General features: G+C 40.7%; 1 protein-coding gene across 4 annotated transcripts in view; it reads left to right on the top strand.

The window, feature by feature from the left end:
• The first annotated feature begins 668 nt into the window (after positions 1-668).
• Positions 669-22757, top strand: part of SNX4 (sorting nexin 4) — a 36643-nt gene continuing 14554 nt past the window's right edge. Inside the window, exons 1-7 of one of the 4 annotated variants that reach the window (XM_075092980.1) lie at positions 669-756; positions 2590-2705; positions 6532-6633; positions 13252-13390; positions 13467-13616; positions 15264-15311; positions 19235-19290. In XM_075092980.1, the coding sequence (XP_074949081.1) occupies positions 703-756; positions 2590-2705; positions 6532-6633; positions 13252-13390; positions 13467-13616; positions 15264-15311; positions 19235-19290 (665 nt within the window). In that variant the 5' untranslated portion in view covers positions 669-702. Of the gene's footprint in view, positions 757-1366; positions 1583-1605; positions 2068-2589; positions 2706-6531; positions 6634-13251; positions 13391-13466; positions 13617-15263; positions 15312-19234; positions 19291-22757 lie in introns of those variants that run through there. The other 3 variants (XM_075092979.1, XM_075092981.1, XM_075092982.1) reach the window with 3 other exon arrangements.

Consider the following 22757-nt stretch of genomic DNA (forward strand, 5'->3'; position numbering starts at 1 on the left):
CAGCTCTGGTCAACATAAAAAAGTGTTTCCTATTCAAAGCAGAAAAAAGCAAAGCAAAGCAACCCATAAAATCAACTTTCAATCCCCTGAGGTGGCCTTTAACCTGGATTGAAAAGGGCAGGAAAAGAAAAAAAATTTACATGTGAATAATAAAAAATGCAGTGCTTGAATCAAAGGACATAAGCCTGGTCCAAAACCAGGAAATCTCAAGGGAGTGATGTGATATGTAAACCAGAGAACGATGGGACTGCTCCTGAGTGTCCGAAATGATGTTTGGAGTATGAGGAATAAGTAGGAGCTCTGTCCAGTTTGCTGGCCCCACAAGGACTGCGTGGGCACTGCAATGTCATGAGGGAATAAACCCAAAGGCTGCACCAGTGAAAGTGTATGTGTGTATATATATATTATACATATATACATAGCATGATACATTAACTGATGTTCAGTAGGAGCTGCAGGGCAGACTAGCTGAACGTCTCTCCAGAACGACGGAATAAGAATCACAGGAAAGCACAGTTGAGTTCCTGCTCAATGAGAAGAAAAGAGACAGCTGTGGCTTTTATCAAATAAACAACAGAGGCTTCCCCAGAGCTCTGCTCGGGGGATTTTAGCTACTCAGGTACCTCCTGGGGAAGCGTGGCGGGACGGGACACACTTTGGTGTTAGCTGGAAGGGACGGTGGGCAGGAGAACACCGTTCTGGATGTTGTACCACTGCCAGGAGGGAGCTGATGGAGAAGGCAGAGCAGATGGGAGGGTAAGAAAAAGCAAATACAGCACAACCGACTCCTTCGCTGCCTGTAAAGGAGAGTGGAGAAATAACAGGCTGGTGGGCTTTAAAAAATAACCCCACCTGCCTAGTGTTAACAAACATACTGGGGGAAAGTTAACAGCTGCTGGAAGAGAGTCTATAAAGCAAAATGACAAGTTGTCCTGCTATGGAGGGAAGATAAGGCGCAGCACGGCTGCATCAGAAACTCTTCAGTGACCTGAGGGCTAAGAGAGGAACAACAACAAAAATAAATATTAGAAATAAACATTTACAACTGTTCGAGGGAGGATGAGCGCCCAGGGGATGACAGAAGGTCTGCCCCTCTCCTGGACAGGAGGCTCAGCCTGCCCAGCTTCGGGGAAGCAGAGCGTTAAAACGAAGGGGTGTCTCTACCCACCCGGTACCTCACGAAGAGGTGCCCACCGCCGGGTACCCACAATTTTTGGCAGAGAGGTGGGCAGGACACCAACAGAAAGGGCTCAGCTCAAGGCAATCGATGAGTATCAGCCGCGGCGGCGGGCCGGGAAAGGTCGAGGGCCAGTGGGTCGGCCTGGCCTCAGCCCTCGGGAGGCTGCCTCGGCCGGCAGCGCCGGGCGGACACACGGACGCGCCCTCCCGCCGCGGCCGCTCTCTCTAGGACCTGCGATGAGTTTGCCCGCTGGAGCCGGCCTCAGCGCCTGCGCGGAGGGAGGCGGCCGAGCCCCTTATCCCCATGGAGAGCGCCGAGGCCGAGCCCAGCGATAGCCGCCCGGAGGAGGACGGCGCCGCGCCCTGCAGCGGCCTCCCGCCTCCGGAGCAGTCCGCCGCCACGGTGAGGGTGCGGGGGGTGGCGGCGGAGGGGCGGCGTCTCCCCTCTCGCCCTGCCGCGGACCGCTGGCCGCGGCACGGCCTACTCCGGCGGGTCGAGCACCGGGCTTTCCTGAGCGTGCTGCCCGGCCGCTGGCCCGGGGCGAGCGGGCAGGGGCTCGGGGCTCGGAGGCTGGGGCCGGGCGGAAGCTCAGCGCTGACCGCCGCGGTGGGAAGGGGTACAGGTGGGCCGAGCCCTCAGTCTGCCTGCCTGGGGCCGAGCCCCTGCCCGGGGAGCTCGGGGCAGAGCTGTGCAGCTTGGCCCTCCCAGCTGCCGGGTCCTCGTTCCAGCCCCATTCTGGCTGGTGTCAGAGGGCTTTGTGTGCCGTCCGCACTCATCCTTAGTGCCAGATTATTTTTTTTTTATTCGTTAATTATCTTCAATTCGTCGCCCCCTTAATTTCACCTATAACTCCCTCTCCCTGCGCAATTCAGCTCTGCCTTTTCAGGGTGAGTGTGTGGTCCTGACTGACTTCTGCCTGCCGATGTGTAAAAGATAACGATTCTCTTCTGAGAGATTAAGACACCTCGGTCTGGATGTATTGTGTTTCCTGTGAAAGGGGAGGGGTGGTTACATGTGTTCCAGGTGTCCTGAGGAGGATTTCACCTGGAGTTGGGAAGTGTTTGGGTAGAGAGTGTAGGCGTTGGTTTGTTTGTTTTTAAAAAAGGTTTGTTTCTTACCTGTAAGAAAGAATATTTCTTCTTTCTGTACCTTCCTGGCTCACGATGGCTTTTGGTATCCAAAGTTGGCTGTTGAGTTTGGGGTTTGTTTTCTTCCCCCCAAAAGCAGGTATTCTGTTTTCATTTGCAAATGTAATACAGAACATGGGTATAAAATGAAGCCGTGCCTTTATCCTATAGGGACCTGTCTTATTTGAACAACTGTGGTGTGAGAGAAGGGGAGGCAGGGTTAGTAGCCTTTGCCTTGTATGGCTAATGTTACATGTATCTTTATTTTCCTCTTCTAAAAAGATGGAAGACTGTTTGGCAAGAAAAATGGAAATCACTGTTTCGGAAGCCGAAAAACGGACTGGGAGGAATGCCATGAACATGCAAGAAACATACACCGCTTACCTCATTGAGACAAGGTGGGTGAAGAGAGCGTGCTCTCAGAGTACGTGGATGTGTCATTCTAAACAGGTTCTCTCTCCTTCCCCCAAAAAATGTTAAGATACAGTTGAGAGGATTTAGTTTGTTTATGATTTGTTATGTGATTATCAGCCTGCTTGTGAGGATCTTTTCCCATGAAAACTTGGCGTCTGATCTCCAATACAGTATTAATGCTGGTGTTGTGTAACTGTATACAGTGGTAATTCTTCAGTTGGAGCTAGGTGGAAAAATGTTTGCTGGAAAGATGTTGCTTTAATATGGTGTCAGCAGCTGCTTGGTTGTTTGTTAGGCATGGACTGGATAAATTTATCTACATATATATGAGTCTGTATGTGAGAGGGGTTGTACGTTGTGGTCTAAAGGAATGGTTAGGCTTGTTTGGGATCACAAGAAAATAAAGAAGTCTCATGACTTATGTCATGTGGTCAAAATTTACTGCTCTGCTAATATTTGTGTTTTGCTTGATCTGATCACCACATAATCCTTGTAGATGCTCTAAGGGTTAGGGTTAATTAAGTATTTCCTTCCTTTATACTAGCTTGAACTTTCACTGGAAAACTTACTGCTTTCAATAATCTTATGTTACATAGATTAATAATACAAGTATGGTAAACACACTTGGTGCCACAAAGACAACTTGCAATTTTAAGTATTGAGTAGTGAACAAAGCTTTAAAATCTCTTCTAACTTATAGTTACTTCCCAGTCACAGATGACTCCCATTATTCAGGATCATGTTACTCAGCTGAAGTAAGAATTTCAAAATTAGACTTTATTAGGAGTTTTGTCTCTCTCATGTTTATATTAATAGTTTAAAGCTTTGGACCTTGCCTCGGGAATGATCTGCTGTACAGATAAAACCTTCTGAAACAAAGCAGTTGCATTTTGCAAAGGCTCTGAAGAGTTCAAGTTGTAATACTATGGCATAAGTCTTCTAGTTACTAGGTAAAATGCTTTTTAACTTGTTTAACTGATGAGGGGGAACACCAGTCACGCTAACTGCAGATCTGTTGGGATATGTTTACTGTATTTTGCTACACTTTAAGGATAAAATCCAAAAATATGCATGTTATATTTTTCAAATATTGTAGCTCTTTGGCAATTACTCAGATGTTTAAAAAATACTTTTACAGTGTATTGATATTAAAGATCACATCTTCTCACATAAGTAATGTTATTTTTCTTTTAATGGTGTTCCTGAAGGAAAAGAGAAGAAAATTGGAATCATTGGTGTCTAACTGTGATGGGAAGTGTGCTCTGGGGGCATCTTTATGTAGCCCCAGAACATGCTGACTGCATCTCCTTTCCCAGTCATCCTTACATTACTTTAGACTCACTCCTGCTGGTCTCTCCCAGTGGTTCTTTCATAGTGGCAAAACTGTATTTTGCTGCCCAGATTGCTTTCTTTCATTAAGATTTATTTTATTCTGTGGTCAGCAAATACCAAGACCAATTACATGTTTGTCACAGAACTATTGAATATGTGGGTTTGTCACATCTCTAATAAAATAGGTTCTCTGTTCCTTTTGCTGAGAAGGCAAAATTTCTTGCATAAATATAATTGCTGGCTATTAAATGTGCTTCCTGCTGAGCCTGTAGCCGTAGGTGGGCTTCACAGCAATTTGTGTGTGGGTAATAGGATATTTTGTAGCTGAAGAATAAAACTCAGTTTTTAGTAATATAAAAGGAAGATCACTTAATAGTTGCATACGTTTATGTCAGCCAGGGTTCTGCCATTACTGCTATCTAGGTTTTAATTTCAGTTTGCACTGAGGAATTGCATGCATCTAGGTAAACCAGAGACACAAGATGGATGCAATTACAACCCCTGTATATTTGTTACAGAACAGGAGTACCTAAACTTTTAACACGTTAGTTTCATTAGTGGTGATGAAACTGTGCTCAAATTTCAAGTGAGTGTTGCTTCCTTTTTTCTTTCCAAAATAAAAAGATGTCTATTGTTTGTTTGTTTTTTTTTTTTCAAGTGATATTACACCTCCATGTAGATCTTTTTCTTTGAGACAAAACAAATTCTGCTGCTGTAGACTGCAGAGCCTCAGCAAATTCCAAGGGTTGTGCTTCCTGAAAGCATCTCTTTTATTCTTGGCTTACACCTTTCTGCATTAGCTAAGTAGATTTTTGTGGTGAGCTATTTCCGTTCAATTAGTCTTGAAGTCCATTTGTTTCACAGCTTCCGTTAAACTATATGGTTATTTAAAAATAACTTAGTTTTTATATTTCCCTGTGAGAACAGAGGAACACTTCCACCTCTTTGTGGGAAATGGCATTAAGGCAAGTAAAAATTGTTAAAATTAAGATGTGTAGCTAAATATTCCTCCTTGAGATGCAGGTGCTCAGCATATCACATGCTTTTTCTGTGAGAGAAATTGCAAATATCCAGGATCTCACTTAAATTCCGGATTGCTTCCTCGTTAGAAACTTAGGCAGCTGTGCCTTATACCAGAGTCTGCATGAAACTACAAGAACTGAGGTAGTATAAAACCCAGAATTTGAACCCTGGTCTTGTACCCATTGTTTTTCATGACAGCACTGAAAGTCAGTCAGTATTCAGTGTGCTCTAAGTGCTCTGTGTTGATGGACTTCTAATTATAGTACATACAGGGTTGCCTTTTTTTTTCCTGTTCTCCTTTAAAGTAAACAATTTATTCTGTAGTAGATGCTTCCATTTAGGTAACTTTGCTTTTGTCACTGCTGATGTAGATCTCTATCCTAGTCACGCAGTATGACGACTAGAGTGTGTTTTGGGTGTGGGTTGTTTGTTTGTGGGTTGTTGTGGGGTTGTTTTGTGGTTTTGCTTTTTGTGTGTGTTGTTTTTTTTTTTTAAATTTAAATGTGGCTTTAGGAAGAAGTAAAACAACTTTGTGCAGCCTGGTAGCTGACTATTTAATAGTGGGATCTGTGGTTTCCAGCCCTATTAATCTTTACTTCTTTTTGAAGTATATTTGCTTGTTACATCCCCAGTATGGCTGGGGAAGTTACTAATCATATTTCTGTTTTCAGCATTTGGAAGGTTTTCCATTAGTTAAGTTGTGCCATGGTGTTACTGCTTCTCCCTTAATGCCTTGGATTGCCCATCCAAAGTGTAGGGACTTCTAAAGAAAGTTTCTGTGAGAGAAATTAACTTGGAAATCAGTAGCCAGGCAGGTCACAGTTTAGTGGTAGCAATGCTGCACGATGGGACTTCAGGAGTTTTTCCTTTGTTACAGTTTGAGTTCCTTTCCCAAAGTCCGCTGTTCCACGTTGGGCTAGGCGAAGGGCTCAGGCATGCACTTCCTGGGGAGAGGCACAGAATGAATGCCCACAGAGGTATGTTTTCTTCTAATAAAACAACAAAATGCAGATTTAGGTCACTGAGAGTCAGGAAGACTTGTCTGCTCTCTCCAAAGGAGGTATTACGAAAAAAGGAAAAGGTCTGAATTTAGCATGAGCTTTCGGTGGGAGAGTCAGGAGCTGAAAGACAATGGAGTTGTTGAAAACACACTGCTGATTTTTACTTAATTGACACTATGAATCATTAACCTGCTGAGCTGATGTATATTTTAGTTAAATACAGCAAACTGGGTGACAGTATTAAAAAAATAAGAAACACCTGACTGAAAAATCTTCTTACAGGAGAACTGCCTCTTTGTTATTCAGCTTGCCAGGTAACTTCTGCTGTATTACAAAGTAAATAGCTGATCTATAATGATTGCTGTTCTGTCTGTCGAGAGGCCTTAATACAGAGACCATTTCTAAATAGCTAATAGAAAGTTTCTCAGCCCTCTAAAATGGTATTTCTCCACAGAGAGAGTGAACCTTGTCCGCTGCAGGGGAGTGGAAGTGGTGTTTCTCATACAATGGAAGGTCAAAGGCTGAAAGCAAAGCTACTGCTTCTGCGATTGAAGAGGTGATTGCTTTTACAAGGAAATAAACCAATGTATTTCCTTCTCATCTGATTTAATATTTTGCAGCCATTCCTCTTTTTATTGCATCCAGAATTGTTTAATGGCTCATTTAAGATAATTAGTTTAAAATGGGAAATGGGAAGAGGTTAATTAGATGGACTAAAGTTTTCACATTGGCACTTTGAATTACGGCAAATGAATGTGACTTTTGGAGTAATGTAATCTTCTAATCACTTATGATAACATCAGTTATGAATGTAAAAGCTGAAGGTTTCAATTTTGTCTTTAATTTTTTTTTCAGGCAGGTTGGTTCATTCAATGAATAACTTGCATTGTTAAAACTGTACTTAGAGGGGAAACATATGGTTTTTCCTGCCTGAAAACTGTACAAGTATTATATTGTGTTTTTAAAACCAAAACAAATTGAGAAGTTTGACCGAATGTCAACAAGTGATTATAATCTTAATTGAAACTGGTCTGCAGTACTTGCATTTAATGGTGGAGTTCATAATGTGGCCTAAAAAATTAGATGGTAATGAAGGTATTAAGTGTAATGAGTACCTTTGTGGATTTCTACTTCCTTTCTGGGATGAGGTTCCTGGGGAGAAATACTCTTGTAATTGGTGATATTTTATGGTCTCATGTATAACCAGGTGGAGACATTTTTGGTGTGATTTAAAAAAAAAAAAGATTTTTCGCATCTTGCTTGCCTGTACCAAATCCATTCATGCAGTTTCAAACTCTTAGTACCTAGTTCAGAAGGTAGGGGGGTGGACACAAGCTCATCACTGTGCGCTTTATGGTACTTTACTACCACAGCTTTGCAAAGAACTTTGCTGCTCCCCTCCTTTACCCAACTCTGCAGCATTGCACACTCTAGAGTGCAGAATGTGGCTGCTTTTACTTTATAAAAGCCTGGGTGTAAGGAGGAATCTTAATCTAGTGTTAATAATTTCAAAATGTGTATTAAATCTATTAAAGTGGGCTAATTTAAAAAGCATAGCTTCTTTGAGCGTTACACAGCTCACTCCTGAAATGTTGTTTTCCCCCTCTGGTCACTAAAAGTCACTAAACTGAAGTTTCACAGACTGTTGAGAAAACAACTAGAGCAGGTGCTGCAGAGGCAGCAGGGATTTCCTTCCTGCAGGGAAGGGCAGCATGGTGGCAGACTCCTGCCGAGGTGCAACTGTTAGGGTGCAGCTTTTTGCAATGGGATGTTGGGCAAAGAAAAAATCCAAATGCTTCTCTGGACAAGTGTCTGTCTACCTGTTTTGCTGTCACATTTACTCCCTTCACCTGTTGTCTCTTAACTGCTTTTCACCCAAAACAAGAACTGCATTATATAAAGATAAAAGCAACAATTACAACCAAAAAAAGTGTGTTTCACAATTCTAAGACAGCAAGAATAAATGTGCATTAGAATAAAGAAAGGAAGTGTGATTTGAGAAGAGAAACAACATCAGGTTGCTTAACTCGGAATATGCTGAGGAGATTTTATCAGATGCTGTCTGTTTAAAAAAGAACAAACTACGTGGGCGGGTTTGACCTTGAAGGTTCTCTAGTAGTAATTTAATCTTTTTCTTCAGGGTATGTGAGGCTTGTGTGTCCGTCGTAAGGGTTGTAAAGCTTGATTAATTTGGACTTAGGGAAACCTAGCCTGTTGTCCGCAGATCTGCTTTGTCAGAATAAATTGACAGTAGGCTTTAAGTTTATTAAACTTCCTTAGTTTCTTCAGCGTGGGCAGGGAAGATGTGGTGAGTGGCATGGTCTGGTCTGGCAGTCTGCGTGCTTCCTCCTTGAGTTCTTGAGGCCCCTTGTGGGCATAAAACTTCAAGTAACGGGGTGCCTCCATCTCTGTTGTGGAGTAGTGATGATTTGTTCTGATGTAGGACTGGGCTTCTCTATAAAGCTGTGGTCCTTCCCTGCTGAAGTGCTACATTCCTAGATGACCTTTGAAAAATTTTGGCTCCTGTTTAATATTCTGCATGATATTTTTTGTCTGTGTGGACTGTTACTACTCCAGTTATTGTGTTTTTTCAAATAACTGATGTGTTCTTGTTAACTTTGACAAATACAAAGCTGATAGAACAGGCATGTTGAATAATTTTTTGCACAGTTAAGGCTCCACATGGTCTTTGCTGCTTCTAGTTTATAATTAACTCTGCCAAACAGTCATGAAGCATTAAGAGCATAATTTACACTGGAACATTCTCTTGTCAGAAGGCTACTATCTCTTACAATGCCAGCTTACTGATGGTGTGTTGACCTGAACCCTTATGAATGATAAATGGAGTGCTATACTATTACAATATGTGATATTCCTATCCATGTGTTTGCTTTCCTTCAATATTTTTAGGATAGGAACGTAAAACGTAAGCCTATTCTCTTCTAACCTGTAATCTGTACTATGGAGGTAGAGTATATGTAGTTCTCCAACCAGACTTGAATCTGTGAAGTCACTTTTAAATTTCTAAAGACATTCTTGATTTAATTTCTCTTCCACTTGTTAGTTTGTAGCAGAGCACTAAGTCTTTAGTTCTTTTTTCACACTTGTGGTGTTAAAACTATTGAAGCTTATTAAATGATAATGTGACTCTCTTGACTGCAGAAATTGGGAGCTCTAAGAAAAAGAGAGATGAACTTTTACATGACACTGACTTGGCAAAAACGGGTGTGTGGAGGAATGGCAAGCCAGAACAGGATGAGTTAAGGCAAATCAACTATGGAAGACGAGCTACCTAACTTTATACTACTAATGTATATTACTGTAATTGTATTTGATATGAGTTACAGATGTGTGTACTACCAAAATTTGGGATAGTTCTAACATCTTGTGAAGTTGTACTTCTACAAAAGTGCATTTGAAAGCCAAGTAGGAATGTCTGGACCAGCCACTTCCTTGAAAGATAAACTCATTTTCCTTCCTCTCTGTGCTGACCTCACTGATGTTATAGGTTATTCAGAAAGTGATAAATATAAGATCAGGCTTGCACTGCATTGGGAATTGATTGGGTTAGAGGCAGAAGACCACACTTAAGTACACACTGCTGTGGAATGAAACAGCCAATGAAATTTTCTGAGTACCTGGTACTTAGGAGGTGGAACACACTGTATTTGAAGTTGCCTATGGCAGTGTAAGCCCATAGAATAAGTTAAGTGGAGACGAAAAATAATTGTGGGTAGCAGCATTTTTTCCATAGGGGCTCATATTGACAAGAAAAATAAGAATGATGTTTAAAAAAATAAAGTGAACTGTTCTTGTAGTTTACCTTTGGTGGTAACTTCTTAAGCCTCTGTAACTCTACTGTATGTCTGAAATGTGTTAGGCTGCCATAAACTGTCAGTAGAGTGTGCACATCCAGCTTGCCTCTAGTTACAAGGTGATGCAGTCAGTCTTAAAGTTCAGTTAAATTTTAAAAAGATGAGTAATGAAACTCTTATATTACAGAAAAATCAAAACTGGAAAGAAGAGCTAGTTAAACACAACTCCTGTGCCAGTCCCAGGGTTGCATTTGCTGTGGCCAGGAAATGGTTATGCATAGGAGTGACAGACATTTAATAGAAATGGACCAAATGCATCCTGCAGTGTTTTTTTAATGGTTTTTTTTGTGTTTTTTTTTTTTTTGTTTTGGTTTGGGTGGTTTTTTTGTTGGTTTTGGGTGTCTTTTTTGGGTTGTTTTTTTTTCCTTCCTTTCTTTGTTGCCTGACAGAACATGCATTATGGTACGGAGACCTCCTTGTTCCAGATCTGAGATCTGGATCAGTAATCTTCCTGCCTTTAGAGTACGGGTGGCTGCAGCCCGCTTCACTCTCTGCAATGTGTCTGCCTAGCTCTAGGTAAGTCTCTGGTGTCTGTGTTGGCGCAGCAACATCTGTATCTGCAGCACAGATGGGTCCTCCTGGGATGTGGCTGGGTTCTTAGGGCAGTTCCAGCCTGTGTTTTTCCCATCTCCCTATTAATGTTTCCTTGTGCAGTGTATTCTCAGACAGGGCCCACATAATCATATGATATATTGATGGTGGCAGTCTTGGTTAAGGGTTGTTAATAACCCATGCAGATGTAGGACTCTTGAAACCCATGGTGTAAGTCAGTGCAAGTGGTTGATAGCCTCTGAAGCTGGAGATTAAAAGGATCCCTAATTCTGAAGTAATTCTTTGTGAGTGTCTTGAATGGCCAGGTTGTTTACCAAACCCTGCTGGGAGTTTCTCCTCTAGGAAAGTGAGGTTTGTGCCTTCAGCTTTCAACTAGACAATTAATCTTCCAGAACATAATAGCTTAATTCTTTATCTATTTAAGTTTACCTCCAACTCAGCGACGGTACAATCACTAGATACCTACTGAAGTGTTCTTGAAATGTTTAAATTGTGCAGCGTTCTTTGTAGGAAGAATACTGCACAGCCTGTCAGCCCAGTGCTATGCCAAGTTTACCCTCTTCAGAACTTTGTGGTTGCAGTTACAACTTCATTAGATCGAAATACTCTAATAGAGAAGAAGCATTCTGTGGTGTGTTGCCAGTGCAATTTAGTGGCTGTCAGTAGTGTGCTCACCTTTTTTTAAGTCAGTCTCAGACAGTTTTAATCTGCAGCAGTTTGTGTTGGATGCTTATGAATACATCCTTTTTTTTTCTTCCTCCTTGTGATTTTTTTTTTTAAAAACTACAAAGTCAGTTATCTGGAATAAATGTCGTTCCACCAGGCAAGGATAGATATATAGAAAATGTTCTGCCTTACTCATTTATAAAAATTCCTTTTGCATAAATCTGTATTGCATTACTTCATCTCAAGATGTAACCATGGTTTGTGGAGGTTTTTTGTTTGTTTGGGTTTTGTTTTGTAAACAAGAGGATATAGCAAGACTGTTCCTCTCTGAGAGTTCAGAAATGGATGACAACGGCTTTGTGTATTTTGTTTAAGTGTACCAAATAATTGGGGCCACTCTGGAGTGGGATTTTTTGTTTTTCAGTAAGATCGCTAGAAATCCAACCTTGTAGGTTAAGAATAGTTTAAAAAAAATTGTGTGATAATTAAACAATTTAAAAACTTGACTCCAGAGGGTTCTTATGAATTCAAGAACTACATAGCCTGAATTCTGCTGCAAGAAATAATGTAGTACCCTATCCTACAGAGTACCATACAAGTAAGTACTTGTAGTTCCTAGCTTACTGCACTCAGTTCTGGGCTTGCCACACAAGAAGGATGTGGATGCACTGAAGCAAGTCCAGTGAAGGGCCATGAAGATGATTATGGGTTTGGAGCGTCTGACATGCAGGGAGAGGCTGAGAGGTGGGGTTGTCTAGCCTCAGAAAGAGGCAGCTCAGGGGATCTTAGCAATGTGTGTCAATACCTGGTGGGGGAGGTAAAGAAGATGGAGGCAGACCCTTTCTGTGATACACAGAGAAGGGACAAGAGGCAGTGGCCACAAATTCAAATATAGGCCAAACATGTTTGGCCATGTAGCCAGACATGGGAATGGGTTGCCCAGTTTGGTAGTAGAGTCTTTGTCCTTGATGATACTCAAAACCCAACTGGACATGGCTCTGAGCAACCTGCTTTGAGCAAGGGAGTTGGACTACAGATGAGCAGAGGTCCCTTCCAACCTCAGCTAATCCGTGATAATCTCATAACATAGCAAATACCGTTTCATGTTGGTTTATACCAGTGCTTTGTATGCTAATTAGTCACTTAATATAAGAGCTTGGGTAGACACAGACGTCACTGGGTTCTGTTAAGTGCCTTGTCTGAATTCTCTCTGTGTTTATTCTGGCATGCGCTAACTGCCAAGAAGCATTACTGACCTGATACTTATTTTATGATATTGCAAAGTATTTCTGTTGCTTTAAATGCCTTGTATGAAGAATGACTTTTTACTTTTCAATCCTATAATATTCCATGATTTCTCCTTATATACTAACATAAAATTCCTTTAGCCCCTTGCTAGGTGATGTTGACTTTAAGTTTTTGATGAAATTTTCAGATGCATCAATTTTGTACCTGCTTACCCTATCTTTAGATAGTTTGTTAGACTGCATGTCCTTAGTCTTTAAATATAAAAAGATATCAGTGGGGGGGGGGGGGTGGAGGGAGGGAGGGAGGGAAAGGAAGTGCTTTGAAATTTGCTGTTTTTTGAAAAATATCCTTTAAAATTTTTTAATATTTTTAGTTATTTTTACCTGTTCTAGCTGTTGCAGGCAAGACCGTTTTTACCCTCTGAAGTGAAGACTTTCCTACTGAATAGTAAATTCCTTGTTGTAGCTGCTCATGAAATCGTGTTGGCTTGGATCCTAACACTGTTCCAAGACAAATATGTCTAATTCTCTAGTGAAGTGAACTAAGTCACTTGTGTGACTATTTACTTGACTGCGACCTACCTGTTTGTTTGTGGTATGATGAAACTGCGTTGACTTTTCCTGTGTTCCTAAAAAAAATTGTGCTATCAGGCAGAAATTTTATTTAAATTAAGTACGTAGACATGAAATTAAGGTTACTTTAGATTATGGGCAAGTTAATGCAGTAATCATTACTGGATGACTATTTTTAGGGCCTTTGCTATAATAGTACTGATGGTACGAGGGAGAAGGCGATAGCTTACTAATGCTCAAACATGCTGTTTTATCTTTCAGAGCTGTTGAGTCCCAGAGTGAGGGACAGTGCGCCCCAGTGGACTCCCTGTGGCGACGTTACAGTGAATTTGAGTTGTTGAGGAATTACTTGTCAGTTACCTACCCACATATTGTTGTTCCACCTTTGCCAGAAAAAAGGGTAAGGAAGCTGAGGCTGCAGCTTGCTTTGTATTGTTTGTTATTTATTTACTGTTAACACTCTTCTGTTTAAATAGGCTGACTTTGTTTGGCATAAGCTATCAGCAGATAATATGGATCCAGATTTTGTGGAAAGAAGAAGAATCGGTTTGGAAAACTTCTTGTTACGTGTGGCTTCACATCCCGTTCTTTGCCAAGACAAAATCTTTTATTCATTTTTAACACAGGTATAGTAAAGTGATGTGCTTTCTAAATACATTCTTTAGTGTTTATTTAAGATAATGTCCTTCTGTTCTTTTTCCCTCCCATTGACCCGTAGCTTCTTCTGTTTCTAGAAGAAGGATAGACAATGTGAATAAACTTGAGGTAGAAAAGGCTTGTCCCTGTAACATCTTCTTAACAGCCCAGTGCAGTTGTACAATTGGCCTTCTAATGTACCTTATGACTTTTTCCAGTCTAGTTTTCAGGATCCTAAGAGAGAGTTTCCACCTCTTTGGAGCAGCATATTGGGAACTTCTTTCCTAGCTACCATGCTATACGGCTGGCTGCACAGACAGTACTGGCTTCCAATTCACTCTTTGAATATCTGATATTCATATCTGTGATATCTGTGATAGCTTTGCGGTTTGAATCATGATCCACTCATATGTGTTGTGGTCCAAAACCAATACAATATGTTATCACAAAGGTTGTGATCCAGTTGTCAGCTAAAGCATTGCATTCTGCAATATGAGGTGTTGGATGTTTGGTTTTTCCTGTGCTTTGATGAGAGATTCCCAAATAGTGGACTGAGCAGATGTTTACCCCAGCATGGTGTAGTATGTAGATGAAGCAGTGTATGGAAACTGAAAATGGTGGACAACCAACCGCTGCACATGAGCGAGGTAACTGCATGTGCACTATAAACAGCTGTCACCTGTATGTTCTCTGTATGCTCTCTGCCTCAAGCTGCAAAGGTACTTGGAGCTGCTGATAATCTAATAGGCAATAGATAATAACTACCCTTAGAATCATTAAGGTTGGAGAAGACCTCTAGGATCATCAAGTCCAGCCACCAATGCAACACCACCATGCCTATGTCCCAAAAGTGCTACGTCTACACAGTTTTTGAACACCTCCAGGGAGGGTATCTCTACCACCTCTCTAGACAGCCTGTTCCAACGCCTGACCACTGCTTCAGTAAAGAAAGACATTTTTCCTAATATCCAGTCTAAACCTCCCCTGACACAGCTTGAAGCCATTTCCTCTTGTCCTATTGCTAGTAACTTGGGAGAAGAGACCAACACCTGCCTCACTACAACCTCCTTTCAGGTAGTTGAGAGCGATAAGGTCTCCCCTCAGCCTCTTCTTCTCCAGACTAAACCACCCCAGTTCCCTCAGCCGCTCCCCACAAGACATGCTCTCCAGACCCTTCACCAGCTTTGTTGCCCTTCTCTGGACACGCTTCAGCACCTCCATGTCTTTCGTGTAGTGAGGGGCCCAGAACTGAGCACAGTATTTGAGGTGTGGCCTCACCAGTGCTGAGTACAGGAGCACGGTCACTTCTCTACTCCTGCTGGCCACACTATTCCTGATACAAGCCAGGATGCTGTTTGCCTTCTTTCTAAAGAGCTGAGCTACTTCTTTAGACAAAGCTGTATGGCTCCTGCCCTAGTTGATAAAATGAGGTAATTGAGTAGTGAAGAGGGGAGAGTTTTCTGGGGGAGGTTAGTATGTAAGCACAACATCATGACATGTTATTCTTGAAAAGACATGGGAAGGTAGCTCTAGGCAGAACTCAGGCTTTCTGGAGAAGCTTTTCTGATATAAGGACTTTCAAAAGCTGTGGCACTCTTAAATCACCCTAACTGAATGTTCTTTTCCTGTATTTTTAGGAAGGTGCATGGAAAGAAGTGGTGAATGAGACTGGATTTCAGTTAAAGGTAATTACTGCAATTGTCTTATGACTGCTGTGACAAAGAAATACTCCAGCAAACATGTCTTAGGCTGTTTATGAAAGGCTGTTTGCTGTTAGAATGAGTTAAAGGCCTTGCCTTACATATACTTGTAACTACAAAAAACGGTGTTCTTCGCATGTAATAGGTAAGACTTCAGTTGTTAAGGTCTCTAGCAGGCTTGTTAATACGTGCCTATGTTTGATGCTCAACCATGTAATTCTGCTAGTAATGTAGAATTATGATCCTTACAAGCTTTAAAACTAATGAACTTGAGCCCATAGCAGTGCCTTTGTATGTTGTCAGTTTAGTTTGGGTTGCTTTAAAGATGCGTGTCAGCTTTAGCCTGGTAAGAGGTGCAAGGTGTTAAAAAAAGAAAAGGGAGGGGAGGGGGAACCAAAGGGGTCTGAATTGTAGGTCTTCTCTACAAGGATAAGTTGCTGAAAGGGACTAAGACAGATGGATTTGGTGCCCCTTAACTATTTAACAGAATGTGTCTTGAAGTAGTACTATCCGCATTGATATCAGTGAGTTTGTGGCTGGGTAAACCGGTGGAAGACTTGCAAGAATAAATGATCAAAGGACAGGACAAGAATCTGTGAGAAGCTGATACTTTGCTGGGCTGTGTCTGGAAAAGTTACTATATGGGGACAAACACTGAGCTTTTGTTTCATGGTAACGAGATTAACTTTCATGAAATCACAAATAATCAGGTAGATTGTGAGGAATTATTGTGAATAATTCTTAGTGAGAGCTAAAGAAAATCACTGGTGGTCTTATCCTCAATGTCTGAGGAAGTTTGGTCCTGACACTTCACGTTGATAACTTAAGTCGAAAAAAATTCTCTTCCATCATGGTAGGGCTTGCACATTGCTAGTATTCATAATGCAAAAAACGTAAAGCTCTCAAGCTGTGTTTTCCTAGTCAACGGATCTTTTATTTCAGCTTACACTCACAGGAGTTCAGAAAGTTTGTACTGGCAGGATATATGTTCAGGAGTGCATACAGGGGTGTGTGTGTATATGAAAGAAAACTCGTAGCAGAATGCTGGGACTATTTGCCTACCTGAAACCATACTGTAGATTAAATGAGAGATGAGCAAGTCCCATTTTCCTTCTAGATTTGATTTTGCATATAGTTTCCCTTTTATAGTTCCTTTTTCCTTAGGAAAGAAAAATAAATTCTTGCAAAAGCCTGGGAAAAAGCATCTTTATTCAACATCCGAAGTATAAAATCCTCAAGATTGGAAGTTATTTGGCACTATGCTGGAGGACAAACCTCTACATGTCATAGACTAGAATCAGACCACTGGTTTATGTGCTGCTGCTGCTGTCTCTGCTGCTGATGGATTAAAGCAGGATGTGTCTTTTGTCCCAAAGGGTTTGAACCAGGCTAACTAAACTTTAAATTAGGCATTAATGCAGTGTAGCATGTTATAGCTGGATGTTGATGTTGGAGACTTTGTTTACTCTGCCAACTGTATCATTAAATCATGCCTTTCCTTTCTCCCACCCCCAGCACTTAATTTTATTCTTTAAGGGATTTGTCACTTGGGATTTTAACCCTTCCTTCAGGAAGGAGAAAATACCCCCCATCTTTTTAGTTTACTTAAATGATTATAGGATCATAGTAGGAATTAACTGTCTGAAAAACTCCTTGACTATACCTCACTTCATGGGGAATTCACCTCTAAAATGCTTGTGCGTATTAGTCTTAAATCAAGTTTAGGACTGGACATTTTTCTAACAGTGTAATTCTGTGTGGTGAAAATGCTAAAAGGTGGTGTGTGGGAGTTACTGTGCTGTTAATGGCAAGAAAGAAATAACCCTACTAAGACAGCTGAGCATTGGCAGGATCTTGGTTCCTGCCTGACAGTGCTTGTGTACTTACTGAGCCATTCCTTCAGAGCACTACCTGTGTCTGAAACAAAAGGCAGAAACTTGCCCTGTAACTGTAATGTAGGATGTGATCCTTCTCAAGTGTAAACCTGTTGGATGTGTATGCTGTCCCAACAAACTGAAATGGCTTTGGTGCCTGCTGTTTCAACATAAATATTTTGTGAAATAGCTACTTAGAGGGAAGGACTCTGATTTAATATCAGTGTACCTAGGAGGTGTTCAGACTGTTAATGTGTGAGGAGTATGCATAGGTGGGTCTGAATGACCTGATATCTAACTGGCATATGTAGTGACTTGTGGGGATAGAGCAGTGGAGGTCCAAGGCCATACAAGCCTGTGGAGTGCTCTGAATAAACATAAAGCCTGGGCTAGGGGCGGAGTTACTGCAGTGTTTTGTGTTCTTTGTGCTATCTTGGACAAGGTTCCCCATGCTGCCTTCATTTTCCCTTTGCAAGATAGTCTTACAGGAGCACCACACGTAGCAGTGACAATGAACCTGTTTACTTCCAGTATCAGTTATAGTCTTGCAGGCTTCATTCACTTACCTTTTGGTTTGTGGACTATATTTTGTATTGGTTGTTTGGTGGTTGGAAGAAGGACAACTAAAGTTAGCAAGATTTCCATCAGTACCTCTCATCCTAGTTTGAAGAAAAACTGATTTTCCTTTAACTTGGATGCTGTCCTAAGTGTCCCTCGGATATGGGGGTGGTTCCAGGTAAAAGGAACTTGCAGTGATATTCAAATATGGATATCTTCTGCTCAGCTCCAGTGCAGTGGGAGGTGAAATAGTCTGAAACTGCGCTTGTCTCATTTGTAAAATTTACTGAAAGGGCCTTAAAGGAAGGACTCTGTTCTTGGTTTAGGCAAACACTCTGTTCCTCTTACCGTCAAATTCAAAATAGCTTTTCCAGCTCTAAGTTGGCTGTAACTGCGCAAAATATTCCTGTGTCATATCCCATACTAACAAGTACTGCCGGAGTAACTTACTGCTAGCAGTTGTGGCACAATCCATTACCTAAAAGAGTACGCTGTAAGAAATTCATACACCTCACAAGATGTGTTATTTATTGTTTTTTCAATGGAAAGAGGGATGTTTTGATCAAAAGTAAACTGGAGCCATTTTACCTGAGTTGGAGTTCTCATGCAGTATAGGTGAGCCCTGAGTGAGCTATATGTAAAATATGCCATACAGAAATGAAAAGTTGTGGTGTTGTGGGACCTCCTTAGATAAGGCTGGGATATCTCATCTGTATTGGTGTCATATTAAGAGTGAATACCCATTGCATAGTCTAATGATCAATTAAACTGGAAAAAAAAACCCAAAACTCTCCTTAGAGGGATTCAATGCTACTATTGCAGTCATTGGTAAACCAACATCTCAGAAAGTAAAGTAGCAAACTACCTTTTTTAACTAGGTATTGAACTTTCTTCTGTACAGACTTATATATGAGCTATTTTAGAAAAGAACATTGCATTAAAAATGGCTCTATTTTGATATACAAATTACATCTATTCTGTGAAGCCAGTCATAAAATAAGAGAACACCATATATAAGATTTTGGTTTCACTGGGGAACTGTTCCTAGTAATAAAGAGCATATAGAGGTCACTCTACCACCAGTTTTATTTGGTTTGAAAAATATAAAATAGTTTGTCCATATGGTCTTATGTTACCTAATTGCTTCATCTAAAAAGAATGTAGGGTTGTATATCTTAACTCTGTGATTTGTGTAATATTTTAAGAAGGGACTACTTTTGTGGGATTTGGATTATACCAGCTTAATTTTAGTGGATACTGTTTACATCCTAGTTCACAAAAATAGCGTAGTTTTTTGACTTTTTAATAAAAAACTGACATGCAGAGCAGCTGGTGTCAACTTGTTCAATGGTTGAAGATTTAAATATGCCAGGAAGGCAGAATTTTTTTCTAATAATGCTGCCAGAAGACTGAGATTTTTTGTCACTGGAATTTAATTGCATTAAATTAACAAAGCTTTTTTTCCCCTTTTTTCAGGCAGATTCCAGATTAAAAGCTCTTAATGCAACATTCAGAGTGAAAAACCCAGACAAGTAAGATTCCACATCCTTCCTCCCTCCCTTTCTCTTTTTCAGTTACAACTGTAACTTCAGATGACAGAATATTCTATCTCCTTAGAATAAATTCAGAAAAGAAAAATTATCTTTCTGCACTTCAAATCTTAACAGAAGCCCAGTAAGGAGGTAGTGTGAAAAGGTTTGATAAATCCTGTTTCTAGGAGCAGGAAACATTCAGAAAAATACCATCACTTTATGCAAAATGAGTCTTTCATTTTAGCTAGATTAAAAGGAAGGAATAGGAGAAAAAAACAGACCCAGAAAAAGAACCTCTTAATATTTGTTTGGAAAGAAATCTTTCCAAGCGTGAACAGAATACAGATTGATAGTAGGTCTTTCCAAAAATCTGCTAGTGTACAGTTCTGGTTACACGCAACCTGGTGTTGCAGTTCATAGATCTCTTCAAGCTGCCAGTTTTCACAAATGCTTTTGGAAGTCCAGAGGTCACTTCAGCTCTGTTGCGGTTTAGGAAGCTCTGGGAAAGGCACTAGAGCAATCTGCTGATAAAAAAAATGGTCAGAAGTGTAAGGGTGTGTAGCAGAAGGTTCATCACACCCTCGGTGATGTGAGGAGGGTAAAATGAGAGTTTCTACTTCTGCAATAGTTAAAAACATTAGTGTGTAGCAATAGGGTAAAGAGATGTTGCTGTTTGCCATCTATAGGCAATGGAGAGCTGTACAAAATGCCCTTCTGGGTTCATCTGCTGTCCAGTGGTGGCAATAGGAGATCCTGTTTAGGGAGAGCCCATGTGCCTGACTGCTTTTGGTTGTCTGTTCCCTTTGTACTGCCGTGGCATCTATGGGTGGTGTTAAGGATGTGAGAGGGTACATACCTTTCTAAATCTCTTCATAGACTTATCTGGGAATTGGTGCAGTCTCTCCTATTTTATTCTGTTTATTTTTGCAGCCTTCTGTGGCAGTAGGAAGCTTTTAGCTAAGATTTAATATTAAGGATAACATTAACGAATGAGAGAGAAAGACAGCAATTCCCTCAGTAGCTACAGGTGAAAATGGCCCCTTGTTTGAATATTTCATCCTTGATCATCTTGTCTGTGGCTAGTAGGGGTTATCTTTTTCCTATTTTCATGGGAGGAAAACTTTGCCAGTAGTCTGCCTGTAGGCATAAGCAGGCTAGACTAGTTAAGGCTGAGATGAGGAATATACTGTTATCTTTTGAGGTAAATCAATATTTCAAAAAACAAAGCTGTTGTGAGAAGTGGCTTGGTAAAAAGCAGGAAAAGAGTTAATACAAGGAAAACATGAGGAAGGGCTTGCAACAAAAATAGTCCTTGAGAATCTATCTCTCAATAGAGACTTCACGCTGCTTAAGAGGGATGGCGCATGCTTTCTATTCTGTTCTGCCAGCTACGTAACTTCTAAATTGAACTTTTGGATAAAAGTTGTTTAGTAAATAACTGATAAGCATAACTTGGTGTTGTTTTTTTTTAATTCAGGGAGGGCCTTTTAGCATAGCATGCATGGCCCTAACAGGAGGAATAGTGCCTTGCTCTGCCTAGCACACTTAGCTTGAGCTGCCTGGAATTTGATGTCTTGCCCCTCTGCGTTACCTTTCGTGCTTGTGTGACTGGGTGGTAAAGTGGGTTCAGCAAGCATACCTTGCCAAAACAGAAGACCTGACTGCTGTGTGGAGTGTAGGCTTTCAGGTTCCTGGATTAGGAAGGGTCCAGGTAAAGAATTGCTTCAGCTCCTGGTCTGGATTGCCTTGTGGTGCTGTGGGGCTGCCACCCTTCAGCTTGGAGCAACCTGAGGAGCTTCAAGCAGCTGAAAGGATGCTGCTCTAGGAGTTTAACTGTAGATGGGAAACTAAACCTCCTCCTGTGGGAAGCAATAAATATCTTTAATGATGTAATTATATGGTGATAAAAATGTGGTATTCTGGTACTCGGAGGTAAATTAATATCTACTGCAGAACCCTCTAATTTGGCCTCATAGCACCCATCCTCTTGTTCTCTTTCTGTGCTTTAATCAAAACAATAGCTTTCTTCTTGATGAAAGCTTTCTTTAGGAAACACTAAATCCTTTCCTAAGGCAGCTTTCTTACTTTTTCTTAAAAAAAAAAAAACAAAAAACAACCCAAAACCAACCTCTCCTTTTTTGTCTGGTTAGTTGTACAAGTGGCTTGTTCTTTAGTGAACAGTTCTGTTATTGTAATATCTTCCTTCACAAGACAGCAAAATGGTACTACTTTCTCTGATGTAGGGAGGAGTATGCCAAGTAAAATGCAGAAAGTAAATAACTTATACTGAAATACTGTAAATGAAATTTTAGTATTTGCCATTACCGTAAAAGATATTTTTGAGAAGCAGCCTGGTGGTGCCTCTACAGAAATGTGACCTGATCTGTTCTTCATTTTTGTCTGAAGTTCTACTTTAATAGCTCAGTAAATATCTGGGCTGTTGGTAATGTTGCAGAACCAGTAAAACCAAGGGAAAAGTGCTAGGCTTGCTTCAGTTACTGAGTGCCAAAACAATGTCGTTTCACACTTCTACTGTTATGATGCGCTGGAAAGTAAACATCCTTTTGTGTGCCTTGCCAAACTCAGCTTGGAAATTACTTTATAATTATGTAATGTTTTTACATGAGCAATGAGTAGGGCTTAAGCAAATATTTGAGGAATAAACCTCTGATCTGCAACACCATCAGCCTCTTAGAAACAGTTTTTCCCTGAAAAATTATTTTTGTAAAATTTTCAGCCTTAACAGAAGATGGGGCAAAAAATAGCATTACTTTGGTTTATGGTTTTCTGAGACGGTAAAAAGATGACAGCTTGGTTCTGAAGTGGTGATTTTTTTTTTTTATTATTACTATTATTTTATTTTTTAATGGAGGAGGAATTGGCGTGGGTGAAGATGTATTGCTGCTGGAGTCCAGGATACTGAAAGTTCTCTAAGGTTCCTGACTCTTGCCTTCAGGGAGTACGGCATTCCTAAAAGCTTTCTTGCCACAAAACAGGATAAATAAAACTTTTCATTATAAATTTCTGGAGTGGAAATGGGAGTCTTCCTGAGCTGAAGGCATGCTTTTAAATCTTTTGTTTTTAGTTCAATTATTTCAAATATCTTCACTGTATGTGTCTGCAGCTGTCCGACATGCAGCCCTGGTGCATGTTTTATAAAGTGTAAACTGAAAAGATTGCTCTCTAAACCCCGCTGTGCAGATCAATGACTATATTTATTTTTCCCATACAGTTTCTCTGCTGGCTTTTAAATCTTTTTATGTACTTTAACCCTGTGTGTGTCATAATCTTATAAAAGATGCTCCTTGGAGATCAAAAATATTAGAAATTGTAATAAAGCTCCTACTTCCTGAATGTAAGGAGGAGAATATTTTAGGGGAAGACTTCCTGGCAGGGGAACAAGAGGTGTTAAATGAAAAACCCTGGAATTTCATACTTGGTCACCCAAAACAAGTGACCTGACTCAT

Source organism: Phalacrocorax aristotelis, chromosome 5 (genome assembly GCF_949628215.1).
Source record: "Phalacrocorax aristotelis chromosome 5, bGulAri2.1, whole genome shotgun sequence".
In the NCBI taxonomy this organism is placed as follows: domain Eukaryota; kingdom Metazoa; phylum Chordata; class Aves; order Suliformes; family Phalacrocoracidae; genus Phalacrocorax; species Phalacrocorax aristotelis.